The 25,522-nt window shown below is 47.0% G+C and overlaps 1 protein-coding gene across 2 annotated transcripts in view; it reads left to right on the top strand.

The window, feature by feature from the left end:
• Positions 1-25,522, top strand: part of FANCM (FA complementation group M) — a 797,274-nt gene that overhangs the window by 750,824 nt on the left and 20,928 nt on the right. For both annotated transcript variants that reach the window (XM_085627037.1, XM_085627038.1), the window contains one exon: positions 1,796-2,183. In XM_085627037.1, coding sequence (XP_085483163.1) covers positions 1,796-2,183 — 388 coding nt within the window. The remainder of the gene's footprint in view (positions 1-1,795; positions 2,184-25,522) is intronic.

The raw sequence follows: 25,522 nt of genomic DNA, 5'->3' as shown, positions 1-25,522 counted from the left end.
CATACTGCTACCAGGAAAACTGCTGCAGATCGGAGCATATAAATTCTCCCCACTTCCACGGACAGAGTAATTCCACAGTCATACGCACATACACTCATCATACACTAGGGCCCATCACACTAACATTCATTCTATTACTCTATCCACACTGAATATGCGAGAGAAATCCTAATCAATCTGCATCTAAACTGAGGTCAATGCGACCTAATTGATCAGTCTTGAGTCATGATTTAAACCATAAGAAATACATTTGGAAACTCAATAAATGACAAAGAAATAATCACCCGACACTGTGATTCAAACAAAAGGTTATTTTATCTAAATTAGTTCAAATGAAAGTCAATCAATAGCAAAATCATTATTCTCATAGTTACCTATTCTAGCTAAATGATGTATTTGGGTCAGGACAGGTCTCTCAGTAAAGTCTCCCGAGTCGCCGTCCTCTCAATCAGCGTCGATCCTCTCGAGCATAGGTTCGGGAAGAAGTGGCCTTAGACCCTTCCTAGTCTAACAGTATTTATACTAAAACTTACACATTGAAAGTAACAAACAAACTCTAAACGTCCGTTGAGCCATTGAGCAGAGCGAGCAGGAAAGGATGTTGACTCGCAACATTTAGAAAATCTCCGCTCTCGAAAATCTCAAAAATAAAAACACGGAAGAAGGAAGCTCAAACTAAAAAATGTAACATCCATGGATGCTCTTCCTCGGAATCATAGTGAAGCCACCGCAAGTTTATCAGAGTTCATTGTGGCTTTATTCTTTTCCAAGGGCAACTGGCATCAAGTCCGGAGCTGCTGTCCTCACGGAAACTTTTAATACAGTCAGAGGCCGAGGTCAGGTGGTTTCCAACCATATTCAGCGAGGCCTCTCGTCGTATTTCATCTACACAAATGCAGGCTGTAAATATCGGCCATCTTTGTCTAGGCCAAAACGGACCATCTTAATTAAAAGAAACACAAAACAGCGTTACCACATCATAATGATTATACAGTGTTAATTCCCACTAATACCCTTATGTGTATGTAATTAACTAGCCATCTGCAACACAAAGAAGCATTAAAGCACGTTATTTTTAAAGCGCAAACACATAACAAATAACACTTTAGCCACACATATTTAATTAATTTGCTCACCAACTTAGTTCACGTATTAATAAAGCAACATAAATGCAATCCCGCGTGTATTTCTTTCATTAGTAAAGTTGATTAATCAGAAACTTCAACAAGATTAATAATTAATAATTAGTTATCAGTAATTTTTAATTATGACATAAAAACATAAACTGGAGTTCAAATCTCAATAAATTTTCAATAGAAAACCCTGCTCCAGCACCTATATGTGGTTCTGAGTCATCATGTCCAAAGTTGTGACAAAAGCTGATAGCCCACCTACCAGTGTGCGGGAGAAATGAATCTGCAGTTAGATAACAGTAAGGAGTTCCAAAAAGTGGGGAATCTGTGGTTATGGTATCCACCAGAAAGATCTTTACTGAAGGTAAGTAGGTTGTTCTATTTGTAATTGGGGCACTTCTTTCTCATAGTTGCTAATTTTTCCTCTTAAAAAAAGGCTTAGAAATGTGTCTAGTCTTTGCTTCCTCCATCATAACCTCTGCTCGTCATTAGCCACCCTGTTTAACTTTACAGTTTCATCTGTGGGTTGTGCCAAAGACATTTTGATGGCTAAAAAATGTGGCTGAAGAAATCTGTATGACGTATTTTTTAATTGTGCAAAACGCAGTACATTGGACTTCTCTTACTAGTCATATTGTGAAAATCTCTGTATTCTCTTCCAGGAAGTAAATTTATTAACATGGGGCAATACAGGGAACTCGTCGTTTTCTTGCTCATCCACTTCCAACAGGATGGCTCCTGCTCTGTCAAGTTCATCAGTTAAACTGACCGAAAGTCCCAGCATGCTTTGCGTTCTTGCGGATAGCCGCGAGATCGCTTCTGGGTCGGAAATCATCTCGTGCCTGAAGATGACTCATGCAGTGAAAGTAGAGGTCTGCTCTCTGAACGGTTGTGATTATATAGTGAGCAACCGTATGGCAGTAGAAAGGAAACTGCAATCGGAATTTGTAAATTGCAACAACAGGAATAAACTGATCGAACGGATTCAGCATCTGCAGAACTTATTTGAAAGGATTTGTTTGATTGTGGAAAAGGATCGGATTAAACCAGGTTAGTGTTTAATTATAACTCTTGCTTTGTATGTCTTCTCCCTCCCCACTTTGTTTTTCACAGTAATATGGGGCTACTTAAGAAGTTGGAGCCTGTGGTGTGATGTTATATCGGTATTTTTTAATGATGTTGAATTGGCCTAAAAGGGTTTTGTTCATTACTTGGCAATGCAGATTGACCTGTGCAGTGGATGTGTCTTGGAATAAATGTAGCAGATCAAAGGTAAAAGATAATCCACATTGAAGTTTATTCCTTTCAAGTTTAAATCGAAGAGCCCATTCTCCAGGGTCTCTCCAACTCTGCTGTTCTGCAACGGACTTGCCAAACTGGCAACGGTAAGTCCGAACCGAACCTGGAGCGTCGCTCATAAGATGCTCATATACAAATGGGTCGAGGCATAGAATTCATGGCGCCTGCATACAACGCATGGCAACAGGCGCGTGCCACATCATATTACAACTTCCAAGATACAACACATCTTCACCTTTAATTTAAAAAAAAAAAAAAAATACACAAAGAAGCCTTTTAAAATCAATTAGAAAATCCCTGCAAATACATAGGTTTTTTTTTAATGCTCTGCCGCTCCTTGCGATAACTCAATAATTACAAACAGTAACATCTCTGGCACATGCACTCACAATATAACTGACCCCAACAGAATCCCCCTGGCTGATATCAGGAGCATTACCCACCACACCCATCTGTGACTGGTCATCACCAGAAGCACAAAGCTGTAACTGGTTATCACCAGCAACACAAGGCCGTGACCGGCCCACATCACCAGTTATTGTATTCATGGATGGAAGCAATAACTCACAAGGTTGCTGCTGCTGCAATTTGTCCCTCACCACAGTGCTTTGAAACTCATTTACTAACACAATATTCCTTCTCACCCACCAACGGCCATCTTCCAATTGGACAGAAGAACTTGCAACCTTAGACACTTTAAAATGCCCCTTAAGGGGGGCGTGGCCAAGGTGGCGAGCGGGTAGGACTTGTGTTGCTTCGTCTCCCCAGCCGCCGATGCCTGATTTGGCCCCAAAATAACAGCTAATTCCCCCAGAAGCAACCAAAAGGTAGCAGAGCTGCTCCCCAGCCGCCGGGACGCATTGCAGTGATGATTTAGCGGTTGGGGACTGCATTTTAACCCTTGCCGGTGGCAGACGGCGGAGCCCGCCAGCACCTAAGATGGCGGTCAGATCCTGAGCGTTGCCAGAGCTCAGTGCATAGATCCGCCGCATCGGAGCCTGGCCATCACCTCACTGGGAAGCATCGAGGGTACCCCTGACAATACCGTTGAGTGGCGCAACATTGCTGTGATAATTTAGCGGCTGGGGGCTGCATTTTGTCCCTTACCGGCAGCAGACGGCGGAGCCCGCAGGAACCTAAGATGGCGGTCTGCTCCGGAGCATTGCCAGAGCTCAGCGCGCAGTTCTGCCGTGCCGAAGCCCGGCCACCACCTTACCCGAAGTATCGAGTGTGCCCCAGACGACACCGGCGAGTGGCGCAGCTTTGACGGACCATAAGCGGGCCCCTGGAGTGACTCCAGAGACAGCCGGCAGTGAACGGGGTCCGCGTAATGGCGCTGCGGCCGGAGGGACGCCTTGAGGGCGGCGAGCGGCCATAACATCCCTGCTTGACTGGCGGTACTGGTCGTAGGTGGGCGGCTGGAAGCACTCGCCGCGGTGCACAGGGCGGTGTCCTGGAGCTGCAGCCTGCCTGGAAATCCCTTCTGACTGCCGAGCAGAAGGTGCACCGCAGATCAACGGAGAGCTGCTAGCCCAACGTGAAGGCGGTATGCGGAGGCCGACGCCAAGTGGGGTACTCGCCGGCGGCCCATGTGGGCCTTGACTGTGGCTTGTGAAGGTGGGCTGAGCCCGGGGAGCACTGGCGCACCACGGCGTAGGTGGGACGGGGAAAGGAGGCGCGACGAGGAGCATCGGCAAGGGTGAGTCGGCTGTCGCTTCAGAAGAGAGGCGATACCCACCGATCTCCGACCTTCCCTTGACACTCTCTGTGAAAGAGGTGCAGGTAGGCCTGGGGGGGACCCCGATCCACCATGTAGGTAGACTGCCCTGCTTCGGAGACGCCACACATCTCCTAGACCTACATCAGGGGGCATAGCGCACAGAGCGAAGGGTCTTGGCACATTCCCCTAGTTGGCGTCACCTTGAGGGCTAGCGGCGCCTTACCAACCCTGTATTGCGCCTGAGAACTGCGACATCGGTCCAGGTGCCCCCTGGAACTTCCCCAGGGCACTGCCCTTCCTGGCTGGGGCGCACGTGGTGACATGTCGACTCAAAGGGGACAGAAGGAGCGCACGCTCAAGGAGATGCTGACTAAACCTTCCCAGGCTGGAGCTGGCCAGTATGATCAGGACACTCCTATTACCAAGTCTTTTCTGGAGACACTGTTTAATACCCTTCGGGAGGACTTTCACACTCTGAAAAGTGAGGTGGTGGGTGAGGTGCGTGAGCTTCGGAGAGAAGTGGACACTCTGGGAGATAGAGTAGCGGGCATAGAGGACCAAGAGCGGTCCAAAGAGGAAGAAGTCACACAGCTACAGCAGGAGGTGATCCGTTTGAAGGAACAGCTCGACCTGCAGGCCCATGCCGAGGACCTTGAAAACCGCTCTTGGCGGATCAATATTCAGGTCCGCAGTGTGCCATCTGACGCAGAAGGAACTGACATCACCACCTTCCTGCAGGGCCTATTCCGAGACATTGTAGCTGGCCCCCTGGAGATGGAGATCCACATCGATGGGGCTCACCGGGTGGGCCTACGGCAGGGGGCCAATGCACCGCCGCCCGACATACTGGCTTTCCTTCCGGATTACCCACTAAAGGAGCGCATCATACGGGAAGCCAGATTGAAACATCCTGTTCGATACCAAGGCCTCACCATCACCCTAGATCAGGATCTAGCGGCTAGCACTCTACAGAAACGAAGAGAATTCAAATATGTTATGGCACACTTGCGAGAAGCTGGCATCGCGTACTCCTGGGGGCACCCTTTTCGGATCATATTTAAGTGGCATCGTAGACTGCACCAAATACGCTCCGAGGCCAACAAACTCTTGGGCCTCACACATCGGCACCCGGAGACAGAGAGTCTGTCCAGGCAATGCCAATCCCCAGCACGATGGCAAACGGTGGGGGGCTTCCAGAGTGCCGAACCGGAGACGCTGGCACAGGAGCAGAGAGCAGCGATTGACGCAGTTACCAATGATGCGTCCTCACAGGATGGGTCCTGAGAGGGCTCAAGGGGGCTTTGCGGCTGCTTGAGATGTCGGGCCGGGGGAGGGGTTGGGGGGGAGACGGAAGGTCTTGCCCCTTCGCCACAAGATGCCCTGGACTGCCTTATGTCACCACGGGTACACTGCTTGGTTCAATGTGCACAGGACTAAATGGGGGGGATGGGTATGGGAGTTGGCGTTAGGGAGGGAAGGGAGGGAAACTGGTGTGCTCAAGAAGGGACTACGATTTCACGAGATGGCGCTTGGGGGATGGGTTCTCACTTGGGTGGGTGCTGGGGCCCAGTTTACACGTCAGCAGCACAGGACTGGGAGCGCGTGGCTTACCCCGTCTACCCATGCCCCCGTCTACCCATGCCTAATTCGGAACTAACCATTATCACACTTAACGCTAAGTGGCTTAATAGCCCCAATAAGAGACGCGCCATACTAGCTTATCTAGAAAACTCGGGCGCGGATATCTGTCTGCTACAGGAGACCCACCTGCTGGCTCGGGATTGGCATAGATTGAGATCCAGGGTATTCCCCTACCAATATTTCTCTTCCATGCACGATAAGAAGGCGGGGGTGGCGATTCTAGTGTCACAGAAATTTAGTGGGTCGGTGGGGGATAAAGTGGCGGAACTGAAAGGGCGATTGTTGGCATACCGCTTTTGGATCAAAGGCCTAGCTCTAACAATCGGGTCTATTTATGCGCCAAACTCGAGCCAGGAGTCCTTCCTTAGAACTGCCCTATCCGAAGTTCTGGACTCCCATGATCGTTTCATACTTTTGGGAGGCGATTTGAACTTAGTCATGGATACGACCGCAGACAGGTCTAGCAGTAGATACTCCCAGACAGGGGCGGTCTCTGTAGAGGGCAAACAGTGGCTGGCAGAAAGGGGGTTTGTGGATCTCTGGAGGGCGGCTCACCCTCAGGCCTCCCAGTTTTCCTACTACTCATACGTACACCACACCTATGCTAGATTAGACTATCTTCTTGGCTCCACGGAGGTTCAGACAGCCATCAAAGATATATATATCACAGCGGCTGCCCTGTCAGATCATGACTCGGTAGTGGTAACCCTGGAGGTCCCCCACATGGCCTGGCTGACGGGCAGATGGCAGTTGAGGGAGGCCATGTTCCATAAACCGGCAGTCCAGGAACAACTCCTCAAGCGCATCATGGAGTACCTCGCGATCAACGACACTCCCGACACTTACATAACCACGCTATGGGGGTGCATAAGGCAGTTGTGTGGGGCGAACTCATAGCTCTATCGGCAGTGGAGAACAGGGAGCGCATGGCCAAATGGGAGGAGCTTATGGCCCAAGTGCTGGAGCTGGAGAAGGTACATAGTCGGACTGGGGCACCTCGAATTTGGCGGCAATTGAAGAACGCACGGGCCCTGCTGGTGGGGCTCGACTTAGGGCAGAATATGCAGCCCTTTGCCTTAAGCATTCATACTATATAGGAGGGGATAACACGGGCGGATGCTGGCTAGCAGTCTAAGGGTGAAGACGCAGCAGTGTAAAGTTAAAGAAATTACAAGTACTGAGGGCGTCATGCTCACCGACGACGACGCCTTAGCACAGACTTGTCGGGACTTCTATGCAGCTCTCTACGCGGGTGACTCACCGTCCCTCCCAAATATAGACACATACCTTGAGGGTGCACACACGACGGCATTGAACCATCATAACGGAGAAACGCTCGATAGTCCAATTCGCATTGAGGAAGTGGTGGGGGCTATCTCCCGCCTCAAGCCCTTGAAAGCTCCGGGCCCGGACGGATTCTCCACTGGGTTTTATAAGACATTCTGCCCAGCCTTAGCCCCAGTACTCACCAGGCTCTTCAACTCTTTCACTAGCCCTGGCACCATACCTCAGGAGATGCTCTCGGCTTCGATAGTAGTGCTTCCCAAACCGGGCAAAGACTCTTCCAAATGCGGTTCCTACCGGCCAATATCGCTGCTTAATGTCGATCTTAAACTATTTACCGGTATACTAGCGACACGTTTGGGTCCCCTTATGCCAGGCATCATCGACCCAGATCAATCTGGGTTTATACACTCCCGGGAGAGTAGCGACAACACCAAACGCATCTTCCATCTTATAGATAAAGCTCACCGCACCAAGCTAGACGCCCTCCTCTTGTCCGTGGACGTGGAAAAGGCGTTTGATCGGGTGGACTGGTGCTTTCTTGACAAGACCCTGGTGCACTTTGGTTTTGGGGACAGGTTTAGAGCGTGGGTCTCGAGTTGCTACAATAACCCCAAGGCCACAATCGGGGTGAATGGGGTGACCTCCACGCCCTATGAGATTCAGCGGGGCACCTATCAGGGTTGCCCGCTGTCACCACTCCTTTTCGCCCTTTATATTGAGCCACTGGCTCAGAGGATCAGGGACAATCCAGAGATAAAAGGCATCCCTTTCGGGGGAGAACAACACACTGTCAGCCTCTACGGTGATGATATAATTGCTTCTCTGGAGTCACCAGCCCAATCGGTCCCAGCTTTCCTGAAAGAATTGAGGACTATGGCCAGGCCTCGGGACTGTGAGTCAATAGGGGGAAATCCTCGATCATTAGGCTTCACGAAGACGACCGCTTGCCCCTCCTCGATGGTGCGACCTATGCGGGTATTCCAACGTATTCCTCTATCCCCTCCCTGGGCATAGAGCTAGCGGCGTCGGTATCTCAAACGCTCCACCTAAATTATTCCAAATTCCTCCAGCGCACCACAAAAGACCTGAACGACTGGAAACGTCATTCGCTCTCCCTGCTGGGCAGGGTGGCAGCAGTTAAGATGTCTCTTCTGCCTCGAGCGCTGTACCTCTTCCAAACAATCCCGGTTTGGCCACCCTCGGGTACCTTACAGGCTTTGCAGCAAGCCATCAACCACTTCATTTGGGGAGGGAAGCGACCCAGGATACGCAAAGACCTAAGTTATTTTTTTTTTTTTATAATAATTTTTATTGTTTGCAGTTTGAATACATCAATAGAAAAGGCATCAGCATATATACATGAAAAAAAAAAAAAAATACATGAAGAAATCAGCACAGAGTACAAAAGGATAAAATACCAACCAGTAAGACTTATAAAAACAGATTTTTTTTTTTTTTTTTTTTTGAGTCTAATTCGAAGAGCTACCCGTCACCTCCCTCCATGTTGTAATCGGGGCCCACAATTTCCTACCAAAATCTCTCTTTCTCTTGCCTTTCTGCTCATATAAACGACTCTCTATATTATGGATACTCAGCAGTCTAGCGAGCCACATTTGGAAGGAGGGGGCCAGAGTATCTTTCCAGCCTGACGAAATTAAAATCCGTAAGACCGCCACCGACATAAAAACCAGCGCTTCCTCACTTTGAACCAATTTCTGCTTGTGATCGCAGCCCAATAACATCAAGGTAGGAGATAGATCGATCTTATGACCTAGCAGCCCCTCCCAGAACTTACAGATTTCTCTCTGTATTAGAGACAATGAGCTGCAATAGAAAAACATATGCAAAAGGTCAGCTTGCCCAGCATTACATCTGGGGCATCTATCGTCCCCCCTAACCCCCCATGCGAATAGTTTTGCAGGGGAATAATAAAGATTGAATACTGTTTTATAATGTTGGGCCCTCAAATTGGTAGATCTAAAAACTTCTTTATTCAGGGATAAGGCTAAGTCTAGATCAACATCCGGATCTCCCAATTTCCGAGCTAAGCTTACCTCCATTTTTTCTAGATCGTCTTGTAGTTCCAATACGAATTGCTTATAAACCCCTTTAATTTTTTTACACCCGACCAATAGCAGTTCTAATAATGGGGCCTCCTCCATTAACAAAGGCTTTGGTCTCAATGCCTTTAAGCACCGAGCGACTTGGCCATACAAAAACCAATGCGTGACCGGGATGCCAAACCTTTGTCGGATTTCTTCAAAACTCAATGGTTCTTGAACACCCCATATATCCCCGAGGGTCCTAATGCCATAATTCTTCCAGAGCAATAAATTCCTATCGGCTCCGACATACGGGAGTAAACTTGAGTTATACAGGTGGAGATAACGGTTGACTTTTGGAATTTTGCAAAATTTGGAGGCAGCCTTCCAGACCTCCCAGACCCCTTCCAGAATCTTCAGGCGGGGCCTTTTATAATACCTACGGTCCACTTCCCGCCACATCAACCCCCTTGCCTTTTCCCCAATTAACACCTCAAAAATGGACGGTAAATCCTGAGCTGATGAAGTGATGACACCAGAATCACTCTCTTGTTGAAACAAAATAGACATTTGTGTCATGAGACATGACCAATGATATAATCTCAAATTAGGGAGAGCCAAACCTCCCCTTTCCCTAGGCAGTGACATAAGGTTAGTAGATCGTCTAATCCTACCATATTGCCAAATAAATTTTATAAAGATAGATTCCAATCCTTTAATTGTAGATTCATCCAAGAATAATGGTATAGCTCTAAACAGGTAAAGGACTCGAGGAAAAAAAGACATTTTTAAAACGTTTACCCTCCCAATCAAGGAGAGGTGCAGGACATCTATCCTTTTTAACTCTTTCACTATAGATTTCATAAGGGGAGGGTAATTTTCGACTATTATTTCCTTAACTGATGCATTGATCTTGATCCCCAGATAAATTGCGGAATCAACATATCTCGAGTCACTTTTAACTATATTCCTAGTACAAATTATTTGAGTTTTGGACTCATTTAAAAGATAGCCCGACCGCTTACCAAATTCTTCTGCTATTTCGATCAGGACCATGAGTGCTTGCTGGGGATTAACTGTAATAATTGCCAGATCATCGGCATAGGCCAAAATTTTACTGGTATGGCCATTACAAACCACTGGACTGATCCTGGAAGACCCCAACATTTTTTGGATTAGAGGGTCAATGTATAAGGCAAAGAGAATCGGGGAGCAGGGGCAGCCTTGCCGAGTACCTCTCCTGATATCTATCCTCTCCGAGCTCTCACCCATAACTACCACCCTTGCAACCGGATTCACATACATTGCTTTGAGAGCTCTAATAACTATCTCCCCAAATCCTCTACCTTCCAAAAGACCCCAAAGGAAGTTCCATACAACCCTATCAAAGGCTTTTTCCGCATCTAGCAGGATCATGGCCATCTCGCCTCCCCCTGCAACCTGAGCATCAAATAACGCTATAGCTCTTCTAATATGATCGGTAGTACTACGACCCGGAATAAATCCATGTTGCCAGGGGGAGACGAGACCGCCAATGATCCTGCCAAGCCTCTTAGCCCAAACCTTTGAATAGAGCTTGGCGTCCGCGTTGATAAGCGATATTGGGCGATAGGAGCCAAGTTTCTCCAGGGGTTTCCCCTTCTTATGAAAAACCACAATATTGGTTTCCTGCCATGAGGCTGGGACCACTCCAGTAAGCATTATTCCATTGAACAAATCGACTAATAATGGTGTAACCACTGATTCCAGACATTTATAAGCCTCCAGGGGGATCCCATCAGGGCCAGCGGCTTTACCGGAGGCTAGCTCATGCAAAGCCTCTATAATCTCTCCCCCACTGATATCTCTGTCCAGTTCCTCCTTTTCTAGGGAATTAAGACGAGGGCCAATATCCACAACCTCACCCCCCTGATTACCATCCCGTGTTTCCTCATCATACAGGTGTTGGTAAAAAATTTTTAAAAAAAGACCTAAGTTATATGAGACCAGACGCTGGGGGATTGGGAATGCCTAACGTTCTTGAATATTTCCGTCCAGCTCAGCTGCGGTACCTTGTCGAATGGAAACGCCCCAAATCCGAGAAGAGTTGGCTTTTCCAGGACAGGGTGTTAGCTCAACTGGACCTATGGAAGGTCCCCTTCCTTAAACAGGGCACACACCTCCTGGCCTGCGGGGCTCCCCTATCACCAGGACGCTTCTTAAGGCATGGGACGGGGTGGCGATCCACAGGGGCCTGACGACATTTCCCTCCCCCATGACCCCTATTTTTGACAACAAGTAATTCTCCTCGGGCATGGATGCGAGAGCGTTTTCGTTCTGGCGGGCAGCCGACTGGTGATCGGCAGGTCATCTCTTCTCTCTGGAGGGCATCATTCCCTTCCATGATCTCAAAGCAGACTATGGGCTTCCAGAGACTGAGCGCTTTCGCTACCTCCAGCTCCGGGACTGACTCCTCCACGCCGAGGTTCTTCCAGGCGTCGCGAGAAAACTCACTAAGTTCGAGAAGTGGCTCCACACTGATAAAGCACTGATCTCTGACATTTATGATATGCTCCGACGTGAGGCCCCTGCGGCGCCCACTGCAGGCCAGCGGAGGTGGGAAAGAGAACTAGGGAAGGACCTGACAAATAAAGAATGGGCAGACATTTACTACCGAGCAAATCATACAGTGCGTAACATAGCCAGCAGAGAGTCAGCAGTTAAGGTGGCCATGTATTGGCATCTGACCCCGCCTGCACAGGGGGAACCCAGCGCGCTGTCCCCTGTGCTGGCACGGCTGTGGGGAGTATGGCACCCTGGTACATATATTGTGGGAGTGTAGGGCGATACAGGCCTACTAGAAGGATGTTTTAGACAATATATATATATTTTTTTTTTATAAATTCTGTTTATTAAACATCAATAACGGGGTCATGCAATACAAATAATCATTTAGCGTATTACGGGGAACAGGGCCATTACAAGCGTTGGTGTTTCGCCTCATGTTATCAAGGTTGCAACAATATCACATGCAGTTGGTTTCAGATCGTCAAGTGTTCGTCAGGGGAGGGAACAATAGGGGGTTCGCACACTCCTCCCCGGTATACATTCCACTTAGTCCAGATTGCTATCCATTTCCTGGGGCAGCCACGGGCAACGTATACTGTTTTCTCTCTTGTCATACACCAATACATGTCCTCCCTCCATCCCTTCACTGTTGGTGGTGTCGCAGCCCCCCATAGCTGTGCTATGTTGTGCTTGGCAATCATCTGCCCGAGTGTAACCCAGAGCCTTCCCTTTACATTTAAGTCTGTGGGCTCCCAGATGTTCAAAAGGTATCTTTTAGCTTTCGGCCGAAGGGTCACCCCCCAGACCACACTCGAGGATTTTCTTCCAGAAGTCTTGAATCAGTGGACACTCCCAAAGTATGTGCAGGAAGGTACCCTCCAGCCCGCATTGTCTCTTGCACATCCCATCTTCACTTCTACCCATGAGCATTAGTTGCCGCCCGAGAGGTAAACCCCGTGTACAATTTTTAATTGTACCAATTTCAGTTTTGCCGAAATGGCGACTTCTTTAGATGAGGAAAGTGCCTCTTGCCACTCTTCATCGTCAATCTCCAAACCGTCCCTCCCCCATTTCTCCCTAAGTGTTGTCAAAGGGTCTGGAGTATGGTGAACGAGTTTTTTATATGTTAGGGATATACTTTTTTCTGGTAGGTGTCAATCAAGGAGTCTATCCTCGAGAGGGGAGGACTCCGGTAGTGACGTCCCAGCCGGAATGATGACCTGTAGCGAGTGTTTGACCTGTGCATATCTAAAGTATTCTGAGTCGGCCATCTCGTATGTCTGCTGTAGTGAGGTGAATGCCGCCACCCCATTCCGCCCCCAGAGGTCCCTTATATGCGAGATACCTATGAGATCCCTTTTATCAAACCCTTTAGTACGTCCTAGAGTTCCCAACCGTTCTGAGTCCCAAAGGGGAGTCGCTAGTGTGAGTCTGTTGGCCCATCCCAGAGCACGATTAACCACGTGCCATAAATGCACCACATGCTTGGTAGGTCCAGTAAGCGGAAACCTAGCCGGCCTAGTATATAGTGCTCTCGTAAAATCCCCTCCCGGTAGCAGCCATCTATCCATACTGTACGCTGGGTCATCCCCGTTTCCATATTGACATTGTTCGGGGTAGTTCTGAAGGGCATATAGAAATCGGGGTAATGCCATCATTTTGAAAAGTGCTGCCCTCCCGAGGAGGGATAGGGGCAGCGTTTTCCAGGTGTCGGTGTCCCTTCTGAGCCTCTGCAAGGGCGGAATGAGGTTCCGCTCATATCGAGTCTTGGCATCTGTGGTGATGAATATGCCAAGGTATTTGAATCCCTCGACAGCTATCTGGATTGGGCAGTTCCTAGGTAAGGTTGGGGTTTTCCCATGGAGGACATAGAGCAACAACTTGCTCCAGTTAATTTGGAAGCCCGAGTTTCTTCCGAAACTGGCAAAGATGTCCAACACCACCCTCAGCGATCGTGGAGGGGAGGCAAGATAAAGAAGGATATCATCAGCATATAATGAGATCCGATCCTCTCACCCCTCGGTCCATTGAAGTCCCCGGATCGAAGCATCACTCCGTATCCAGGCCGCGAGCGGCTCAAGGGAGAGTGCGAACAGAAGTGGCGACAGCGGGCATCCATGTCTGGTACCCCTGCCTAGTGTGAATACGTCTGAGATTTTGTTGTTGACCACCACTTGGGCCAGTGGCTCCGCATATAACAGCTGTATCCACCCCATAAATTTGGGGCTGAAGCCCATCTTTTTAAGGACTGCAAAGAGGTATGCCCACTCCAGAGTGTCGAATGTCATAGTCGCGTCCAGTGAGACCACTATCGCGTCTTCCTGGATACCGGGGCATCGTCCCAGTACTCCATGGAGACGCCGCAGATTAAGGGCCGTATTACGGTGGGGTATAAATCCCGATTGGTCTGGGTGTACCAGCTTAGATATAATCAGCCGGAGTCTATTGGCCAGGAGCTTAGCGAGTATCTTGGGTTCCGCGTTTAGCAGGGATATCGGTCTGTATGAAGTACATTAGTCTTTTGGTTTCCCCTCCTTGGGAATGGTAACCAGTGTGGCTATACGTTGGTCTCTTGGCAATTTCCCTATTTTCTTACTGTCCTCATACATGGCTTTCAGGTGAGGCGCTACTTTATCTGGCTTGAGCTTGTATAGCTCAATGGGGAGGCCATTGGGGCCTAGTGCTTTGCCCGTGCTGAGGTCTCTTATTGCTTTGGCTAACTCGTCATTTGTGAGATCTCCCTCCAAATTTTTGCTGTCTTGCTCAGAGAGGGCCGGTAGGTGAATATCTGCCAAGAAATCAGAGGAATCTTTTTCTGTGAGCATTTGTGACCCCTGACAAGTTTTTAACGGCGGGACATTGGACTAAATATTTTTAATGTTGAGAAAAACGTTTTGCTTAAATGTACCACAGAATAATATCTCCTTTTTATGTAATATCCTCTTAAGTGGCTCTATAAGAGGAGCATACTCGCAAACACATCTGGAGTAGTAATCGCTTAGTCCAAGGAACAGTATTAATTAGATCTTAATATTAGAGCAGGAACTTCTCTCAGAGCTCTAACGATATTCCCCTTTGGTTTGATTTTTTGGGCAGTGATACAAAGTTCCAAATATTCAACGTTGTCTGTTAAAAATTTACATTTGTCCTTAGACATGGTCATACTATGCTTATACAAAATGTCCAGAACTTTATCTTGTATACTGTTATGCTCAGTGATGTTTTTCTCAAAAATCAGGATATCGTCCTGGAACGCTAGCAACCCAAGTACATCCTTAAATAACGTAAACATGAGCTTTTGAAATACACTTGCCACTGATGCAAGATCAGACTGCAAGCGCAGATACTTAAAAGCTCCAAAAGTAGTAATGAAAGCACAAAGAGACAGACTCTTTTGTTAAGCAGAATTTGGTGGTGCGCTGCTTTTAGATCAATATTACTAAAAACGTTTGCCCCTTCCGAAGTAGACAACTCCTTCATCTTTGGAAGAGGATGACAGTCCACAACAAATGTTTCTGTTCAGAGAGTGTAAATCCACACACAAATGGATCTGACCATTCTTTTTGTTTCTTTTGCGATAACTACAGCGCTGACCCACTCAGCTTCATTAATAGGTTCAATTACTTTTATCCGCACAAAGCTGATCTGAGTGTTTCCTCAAATCGCTCCTGACGTATAGTGGAACATCCCTAACGATGGGCTTAGCAGGCACTGCACTTGGCTTTAAAATTATGATTGAATCCTTTGACCATTCCAATACAATTGTAAAACACTGTGGGAAACATCTGTAAAATGTCCTCCACACTACTAAAATCACTCTCAGTCAACATAACCGGAATGGTCGTCCCTGGTCTCAACACAATGCCTAATCTTTATTGATCCACCTAACCCATTATATCATGACCATTAACTGCCACATATATCTTTGTTAATATTGATCTACCAGAAAATTGCTACATATGCTCAAAATATGCTTTAGTGACAATATCTGATTCTCTGTATGCAACAGTTCTGATATCAGGTGTTTTTAGCAAAGCTGTACTCCAACGCAACTTAAAAGTTTCCTCCAACAGCATAGTTACTGGTGACCCTGAATCCACCATAATTTGTAAATCCACTCTGCCTATTCCAACCATACTGAACAATCCCTTTTGTCAGCCAACAGTTTGCATGCAATTGTTGGACTGATCCACTTGTAAGGTTAATATAGTCACAGTATTAACACTCTTCATCCTAAGGTCAATACTGTTGTACCACATCAGGTGCACAATTGATCTTAACAGCACTGGTATTTTTTCACACTTTAATAAAATGTCCGTTTTATACATTTACTACACGTTCTTCCTTATGCAAGGCAACTTGGGACTATTACCCATGTGGCTGTATGACCCACACCTATAACATGTGTTTGAGTTATTGAACCTTCCACTCCTAACATTCTTTACAGCATTCACACTGGTGTTGTCCACAACCCAGGACACACCGCCAGCCGCACCAGCTAACTCTTTAACCGAAAGAGCGGATCGCTCAATACACTTAGCAATTTTGACTGCCTCCTCCGATGTGGGGTTAGTACAACAGAGTAGATGCACTGGCACTTTTTTAGAATAGCATTTCAACACTATTTGATCCCGCAAGTATTGGTCTTTTGCATTCTCAAAACAACACGTGCTAGCTACAATTCGGAGGGCAGCAACGTACTGCTCCATGTTCTCCTCCGAGGACTGCAACCTAGAATAAAAATTACATTGTTCTAAAACCACAGTAGGTTTTTTGGAAAAGTGTTGCGCTAGTTTTTTTTTAGCCTCTATACATATGTTCCATGCACCTCCAGCACCCTCCCCAGGAGCTTGGACTTCTGGTACGTTGTCCAAACTCTTCTACCTCTAAGTACCAAAAGAATTGTACAAAATTGCCAGTTTCCTTGCAGGGCTATAACCCACTCCATCAATCGCCACCAAGTAATTCTAAATAAGGTTTTTCAGGAATGTCAAGAAAATGTTTAGGTTGTTGCACATTTCCACCACCGACATGTCATATTTTTTTTAAAAAGCCCAACAAAGAGGAAAAAATAATAGGAAGAGTAGCTTCATTATTATGAATTACGTGTTCCAATAAACTGTAATGCAATGTTATCCAAACTTTTTCAAAAATACTATTAATCTTCCAAACTATAGTGTAATTGGCAAAACCCTCCCCCCCCAATCTGACGCTTCGGCAAGTAATTAACTGTAGAAAATACCTTTACATCTACAAGAGCTCTGCACACTTTACTATTACTCCATCTTGTCAGAACAGCTGAATCAATAAGGCGGCATGCTCGCCATACAAGTACTGCACACCTGCATGAGTGACGTGTCAACACAATGCTGCACTCTGATTGGCCCAGTAACAGATAAGCCGTTCCAAATTGGTGCTGCTGCAGACACAGTTATGGCACACAATTGAAATTCCAGATCTTTTATTTGACATACATGTTCGCCAAATACAGCAGCAGGAATCCTGCTTGAGTAGCTGAACGATTCACAAAGACAATCCAACAAGACCCTTGGAACTGCAGACGGTGGGCTTCCATTGCTTAGAGAAGAGTAAAAACCATAATTCTTGCCAAATAGGTAGTGGAAGCATCGGAAATAAATGAAGCAAGTCCAAGGTAAAAGATAATCCACAATGAAGTTTATTCCTTTTAAGTTTCAATCGAAGAGCCCATTCTCCAGGGTCCCTTCAACTCTGTTGTCCTGCAACTGACTCGCCAAACTGGCAACGGTAAGTCAGCACGCAGAGGAACAGAATTTGAAACGGCGCTTAGAAGATGCTCATGTACAAATGGTGCGAGGCATAGATTTCATGGTGCCCGCATACAACAATGCACAGCAACAACCGTGTGCCACATCATATTACAACTTCCAAGATACAACAACCTGCCCTTCCGCAGTCCTTTCATGTCGGAGGGAGGGATCTGGTTTTAAAGTGTGTGGGGAAGTGTGTGGGGATGTGCAGTAGTTGTTCCAAACTTGTATCCTCCATTGAAGGATGTGTACGCTCCTTAAGCCACCTTCTCTTTCTTTATCTCGTTCTCGCTTCCCCTGTTTCTCTCTCTCTCTCTCAGAGAAGCAGGAGATTGAGAAAAATAGCTTCATTCCTAGGCTCTTTGAAACTGCCCACCCTGTGAGTAAAAGGTCATCTGAATGAGACGACCTGTATAGTACACATAGGCACATAGTGTCAACCTCATCTTCGATAGAGGGTGGTACTTTGGCATCCATAGTATTCCTTAGAAGAATCAATCAAATTGTTTAAAAAATATTTGCACCACATCTCTAACATTTCTAAGCACTGTACCTACCGCAATCCAGTGATACTCAATTACTGACTTTGAAAGGAATAGAAGGCTGAGTTGGCTTTGCTCTGCCCTCTGGCCGCCTTGTCTTGATTTAACTTTGTGTCCTGCATATCCCTACAATGCCGATTGAGGGCCATTCACTCTCTGAGGCGCCTTCTGGCTTTGTAGGGAACCGGTTCTTGTGCATTTAGGCATGAGGAATGTGAACCAGATGCTCAGTGACAGATAGTGTGCAGTTTGGTTTGTGTGACTGTGCTCCTCTGGATGCATTCTATTACAGTTAAAACTAAATTGGATCTTTGCACTCCGAAGACCAGATTTTTGGTTGCTTACTTTGGTCAGAGTCCTTCCATGTAAGCAACCTGTTAAAATTGTGGTTATTTCTTTTTCCGGTGTATGGTGTATTTTTGCACTGGCAATCGGTATGGCAAGAACTTGTGGCCTTAATGCCGAAGTACCCAATTTACTGGACAGTTATTTTTCTTCTTATTGGCGTACTACTCTTAAGCAGTTTATGGGAATTTTCATCAATGCATCTTAATTTTTTGTCACTCTTAATCGAAGGCAGTTGCTTTCATTTACTTTTGTTCGCTCATCTCTCAATGTTGTCGTGTACTAGCATGCATGAACTCATGCACATTGCTGTTTTTCATGTACTATATACCTCGCTACAACCCTTGCACTTCATAGCTTTGTGGTGTGGACTATTTTATCACATTGTGGCTGCCTCATTGGTTTATAGTGTTTCTAGAGTGTACGTGATAATCTTTTATGCTTGTGGGCACGCTCAGATGCCCTGTGTTGTGTGTCAGCTGTTCATTGACGTGATAGATGGACTTTCCTATATGGCTCTTCAGAGTTGAGAACGATTATGAGTGAACATTGTTGCAGCAAATCCTCACTGCTCTATTATTCATGGTATTCTGGTGTGCGAATAAGTGAGAGCTTCTTGGGATCTTTATTAACTTCCATAACACTGAATGCTTCCTCCTGAATTAATTAATAACATGTTTGTAAAGTGTGCAAATACCCATACAAAGGGGGTCCCGTGGCTATTGAGAGAAGCAACAAGGAAAGTTGGTAGGATGAAAACCAACAGGTGTCCAGCTGTTATAAGACAACTTCATATCAAGACTGGCAGAGGACAAGCAGTGGTCCTCACAAATACCCTGCCAACATCCGAATTCCTCTCTAGCTGCAGATTGCTCACTTTTTAATATTCTCCCGGCGTCAGACTGGATCCTGACGTTCCTGGATTTTTTATAGTACCTCTGCGAGCTGGAAGGTGTCCCTGTGCGGCTCCGCACTGATTCCGTTCCACTGCAGAAGTGATGTGCAGGGCCTATAAAAGCACCAGTCCAACTCACTCGTGTCATTTTCTTTCTTTCTGCGCCTCTAGACGCAGATCTGGACCTTCTTCTGTCTCTCAGAAACTGCTTTTTGTTTTTCTTACAAATTTTCAACAGTGTGCAAGGGGCGCCACACCCTAAGAGAACAGGCTGTAAGCCCTTTAGGGGCTGTTGCAAACAGTTGTCTGTGACAGATTCCCACCAGGTTTGCTTTTGGTGTCTTGGGTCGAGCTACAACTCCAAGAGCTGCAGAGACTGAAAGTCAATGAACACGAAGGCCTTCACCTTACAGCGAAGCACAAGAAGGCGCAGCGCCGGAACCCCTCCAAGTCTAAAGCTTGTTCCCAGTGCCATTCCCGGAGCCACTCTCGAGGAAAGTCTTTGTCACGCTCTAAATCTTCATGTAAACACAAGAAATATAAGAAGTCAAAGCTAAGTTCCACTCCTTTGTGGCATTCCCACTCCCCTGATGAAGTGTGTGTGTGACACTAACTATCCATCCGTTCCTGCTCCTGAAGTCGACCAACTTCAGAAACAATCCCGCTGCTGGTTCCAGCACAACCTACGTTTCTGGGGCTTTCAGTCACTCCACTATGCTCTGGCTCTTCAGATCTCTGCCAACTCCCTCTGGCGCACCTTTGGGCCCAATGGAGCTGAGAGTCCTATTACCTGGATTACCGCCAGTACTTTGCACTCTGCATCATCTGGACCCTTTGAACCCACTTTCACCCTCTACTCCAGTACCAAAACCCATACCCACCCCAAGCCTGGGTATGTTGATGCTGACTTCGCTGCATAAAGACTTGGCCCGGATTGTCCTTTCTGACGCCAGTCTGAATTCGACCAGTGTCAAAACTGAGTCCAGCTGAGTTTTCTGCACTGCATTAAGATCTGCTACACATTGAAGAAGATACTCACCCATTCCACCAGGGCCAAGGCTGCTACCACGGTGTTGGCGTGCAGAGTCCCTGTCATAGACATTTGCCAAGTAGCTATGTGGGCGTCCCTCCATATGTACACAAAGCACTATTGTCTGGACAGTGAGGTTAGTTGAGAGAGACTTTTGTTCACTCTGTCCTACAGGACTTTCTGGTTGGAGTCCTCTCACAGACCCACCTCCAAATATGTACTGCTTTGATATCTATTCAAAAGGTGCTGAATCTGTGGCTAGGAGTCTCTATCAGGAGATCAAGTTACTTACCTTTGGTAATGCTCTTTCTGTTAGAGACTCTACCTAGCCGCAGATTCCGCACTGATCCTCCCCGTTCTGTCATTGTGCTGTACCTTTTTATAAGACCCCAAGTCACAAAATCTGCACACCGATGAACTAATTTGCTTTTGGGGCTCCATGTCTGGAGATGCGGAAAGTCTTGAAAGAAACTGACATCAGCCAGCTCACTGGAGTGGCAACTTCATAGGTCCCTCAGGTCATTTCCAGAGTGGAACAGCGCCACTGCTGAGCCGCACAGCACCCAGTGGCAGCTGGTGACATTTGAAAGTTGTGAGGCATAAAAGTTTGCGATGATTGACCTATGGCAAGCTAGCAAACCTGACCCTCATTTGAGGGGTTTTCCCCCAGAAACCCTTAAAAAAAAGAGTGGGCAAATATTGCATTTTCAAGCAAATTTGGAAAAACAAGAAAGTTAATAAGGCGGTTGTGAAAGTGTAGTTATGACATAAAGAGATTTCATATGATAATGGTGTAGATAGCTGTTTATTGAGTATAATCTCAGAACTTCATGTCACCAGCCTCCACTGCTGTTAGGAAACATAAGAGGAGCAATTGTCTGAAAACCTCCAGTGAGGAAAACTGTAACATGGTTGGCATAATGCACCACCAATACATTTTAATTAAATGTGGATATACTGACAAAATAGAACTATGCAACACACAGCTGAGTTGTTTACTATGCACTGCTGAAAGAAAAAGAACTCTGTTCAGCTATTTTCATTATCGTGCGTTGGCATCTAACAATGTTCAAATATGCTAAAGTGCACCGACAAATTATCTACTTGTGGAATTATGCTTGTCATTTCTCACACAGTCTGCAAAATAAGACAAAGCTGTTTATACCTAGTATGCTAAATTTACGTTTAAATCTGATCTCTGTGGTCAGTCCATCAAGCCTGCTTTTCAAGCACAAGGCAGACAGCGGCATAACATCGCCATGCGGCAGTTTGTCTTCAAATTCAGATGCAATCGCTTTCCAGCGCTGCCGAGGCCCATTCCCCATGTGGTAAGTAGCACATGTACTCATGGGCAGGCACATACTTGGATCACACCGGGCTGCATACAGTAAACATGCTGCGCGTGCGCAGTTGAAGCAACTAAAACATTACCGAAAAGATTGCATTTGAGTTGCCCGTCCTCTTTGAAGATGTCTGCTCGTGGCTGATATAGTCACCTCTAAGTTGTCTGCATGTCTGTCTGCGGCGGACTGTCACATTTAAAGTGCGTGTGCTTCTCTGTGGCCGACACTCCTCTTGAAGGTGTCTGCCTGTTGATGATGCAGTCACTTTTAAGGTGTCTATCTGGTGTTGGCACAGACACCGTTTAACATGTCTGTCGTTGGCACAGTCATCCTTCACACTGTCTGGCTGTCACCATCAAGGTGTCTTTATATCGATCTGGGGCCAGCAGACCTTTAGAAGGGGAAGAGAGGTATCAGAAAATGTTTATTTTCCAGTTCCACAATGGACCATCTCCTCTTTCTCAACGCTCCCCTTCCCTTGTTTTCTTTCTATTAATATCCCTTCTTCGCTCCCCCCGTTCAGCCCTTCTCCTATGGCCGTAGTCAAAGGGGGGTCCATGAGGGCCCTGGGTGGGCCCCTAAAGTGACAGTCTTCCTGTTGTTCAATGCAAGAAATGGGACAGCTAGGCAGCTTTGAAAAAAGGCGACCCTGGCAGTTCCCTTCCTGCCACCCACAGATTATCTGATGCAAGCAAATAAAATGTTGCAGCGGGGCTCAGCGTTCATCTCAACCCGCTCGCTGCAGCATACATGTCAATATAATCATAATAGCAACGTCAAACAAAATCACTGATTCAAAACATCACTCTCGCAATACAAACTTCCATAGATTCCCCTAAAACTGTGTTTCATACATACAAAAACAGCTGAAAAATATCGGCCATTTTGCTGTCAGTCTCTTAAATAATCAGAGTCCGTAGTTAAGTTTTACACTCTGGAAAAAAGGAAAAGATGGAATAAAAATATATGAATGTAGGAAGCTGACTCTGTATATACTATACCAAAGGGAGGTATAGTGTGCACAGAGTCCAGTGGATCCCCAAAGGTAGGCAGAGGTAAAGTTAGATAGCACCTCACTCTCTATTTGTGGTAGTGTGGTCGAGCAGTAAGGCAGTATCAGAGGACAGTGTTAAGCATTTGCACTCGGTCAGCAAATTAATTCACACACTCAAAGACTGAACTTCAGACCAATTGTTTTTGTATCAAAAATATTCTTTTAGTTATTTTATTTCCTAGTACCAAGCAAGCCTGGCACAGGTAAGTGAAAAGTACTTTGCAGTAAATATACAGATTGTAACACACTTTGGTTTGCAATTGCAAATGTACTTTGAATTGATTACAGTAGTGTTACTGATAATGCAATGCTTTTTAGCATACAGTACATTTACTTTGAATGGGATTTTCAGTAAGATTAGAGGTAAATTACTTTTGGGATTACTTTTCTTACACAGAGTAGTATACCTGACTACTACTCTTGGACATTTCCTGTAAACAGGTAAGTAAAATCGTTTTTGTTAAACAGTACCATTTTTAAAGAATTTCTTTAGGTTTTCAAACTCCACACTCAGAAACTTTTCACAGAAAGACAGTCAATGTTATCCTATGGAGGAAAATAGTTTTATCGGTTTTGAGGTAAGTATTTAGGGGTCCCCCAGGGTCAATGATGCACTCTAGTTACACCCTCAGCGGTACTAGGGCGGCTGGGTGCAGAGTGCTGTAGGGGGGCTCCTGATGGTAGCTGCTGACGAGCAGGCCACTTGGTTGTGGGAGCAAAGCCCCTGGACTTTAGCTCAGGGCAAATGGGGAAACAAAGTAGCACTAAAGGTGCACCCTCAGCGGCACTAGGGCGGACGGGTGCAGGGTGATGTTTCAACGTCGGGCGCCCTGTTGGTTGCAATGGGGAACCTCCGGTTTGCAAAGACACTGCATGCTTGGGGACGAAGGTCTTTTGGGTGTGTTGGGAAGTTAGGGTTTGGTTAGGCACCGTTGGTTTGTTCACCCAAGGCCATGGGGCGTCTGGTGCAGGAGTGCCTTTTGGGGTCGGTTCTTCTTAGAAGCTCCTGGTCGCGGTTGGGGGGACCTTCCGGGTTTAGGCTGCAGGCGTCGGCTGGAGGCTTGAGGTAGGTCAGGGTTCGCCGGATCTCTGGTCACGATCACCGGGGTGACTTCCTCGTGGTGTTTGCCCACTCAAGCTCAGGCCGTGGACGGCTGGTGCAGAGTGGGGCGGATTCGCAGTGTCCGGCCGGAGCCAGAGGTTGCAGATGAACAAATCCGGCGTTCACGGAAGACAAAGTCTTTGTAGTTGAAGGCAGGCATGTCCTCCGGGGTGTTCGAGATTGCTGGCTCCAGGACACACCGGGATTTCGCAGGAGCAGGTTCAAGGTGGAGACAGGCCATTAGGACTGGGGCCAAGTCAATGGGCGTCATCCTCTTGTTAGCTGCTGCACGGCTGTTCAGTCCTTCTTCTTCTTCTTCTCCTTGTAGTTTCTTCTTGTCTGAGGAAGCAAGCTTCAGGGGTGCCCTTAAATACTAGATTTAGGGGTGTTACAGGTAGGTAAAAGGTGGGGACCAATGGGTCCCTTCCCTGGGCTGGGTACAACCCCTATTATACCTGGTTGGCTGTGTCCCCCCATCTGTAAGATGGCGGGGACTGAGAGTTGTGCTTCACCTCGCCTCCCCCACCTGAGGGGTGGAGTTGGCAGAGGTGGGCACACCTCCCTTCTCACTTGTTTTTCCCGCCGGTTCTCCCGCCCAAAGTGGGGGTCAGAACCAGTGGGGACCAGTTGCTGAAAGCAGCAAGTGGCCTGGAAAAGCTCACAAAGGCGGCAAGCCTTGGAAGCTGCCCCTTGGTGAACCCTGCCCATCCTGGGGGGGAGGAGGCTTGGCAACTCGTCCCAGGATGTGCATTGTTTCAGGCCCCAGAGAGCAGCTGGCTCTCGACCCAGGGGTCCAGAAACATGTCTGGTGGTGGCAACTGAAAGCAGCCACTCAGCCTGGACACTAGTGGTAGGTTAGTTTTCAGGGGGCATCTCTAAGATGCCCTCTCTGTGCATTTTCCTTTAAATCCCACACTGGCATCAGTGTTTAATATGCTGAGAAGTTTGATAACAAACTTCTCAGTTTTCAGTGTAGCCATTATGGTGTTGTGGAGTTCGTAATGACAAACTCGCAGCACCATATACTCTTAATGGCAGCACTGCACTTCCAATGTCTAAGAATGGACTTAGACACTGTAGGGGTACAGGGCTCATGCACCTGTACCCTCACCACTGGTATAGTGCACCCAGCTAGAGGGGTGACTGATCTATGCCAGAGCAGTGGGTTGTAGGCATGGCACACAGATGTGTGTGCCATGTCGACTCTTCACTTTGTTCTGCACTAAAACACGCAGCCTGCAAAGGCAGTGTGTGAATGTAAGGGTACAGGACCTCTAAGGGTGGCACAATAAGTGCTGCAACCATTAGAGGCCTTCTTTGGTCACAGTGCCCTGGGTACCTGTGGTACCATTTACCAGGGGCTGACCTGTGGCCAGAGATGCCAGGGTTTAGAATTCAATGCAGTCTTAGAGAAAGAACATAGGCCCTGGGTACCTAATGAGCAGGAGCCCAGGGCACACTCAGTAAAAGTACATCAGCAATTCAGCAAAAGTGGGGGCAACCATGCAGAGAGAGGGCACTTTCTCACAATGGGTTAAGTTAACGTATCTGTGTATCTTTTTGTTTTTCCTTGGTATATCGGCTTTATCAGACCATTTCTCATTCATTGGCCCTAAGTTGGTGAATTAATGGACCTACTCATGCACGGCATGAATTATTTCACCAACCAACTCATTTAACAAACTTACCTGTGGGAAAACTGAGCTAAACTCAGCTCCGCTGCAGCCTACGGCTTTTGTTTCAGTCAGGAATC

The sequence above is a fragment of the Triturus cristatus genome, chromosome 9, assembly GCF_964204655.1.
Source record: "Triturus cristatus chromosome 9, aTriCri1.1, whole genome shotgun sequence".
NCBI classification, from domain to species: domain Eukaryota; kingdom Metazoa; phylum Chordata; class Amphibia; order Caudata; family Salamandridae; genus Triturus; species Triturus cristatus.
The sequence above is the reverse complement of the archived record's forward strand: the minus strand, read 5'-3'. Positions and strand labels throughout refer to the sequence as shown.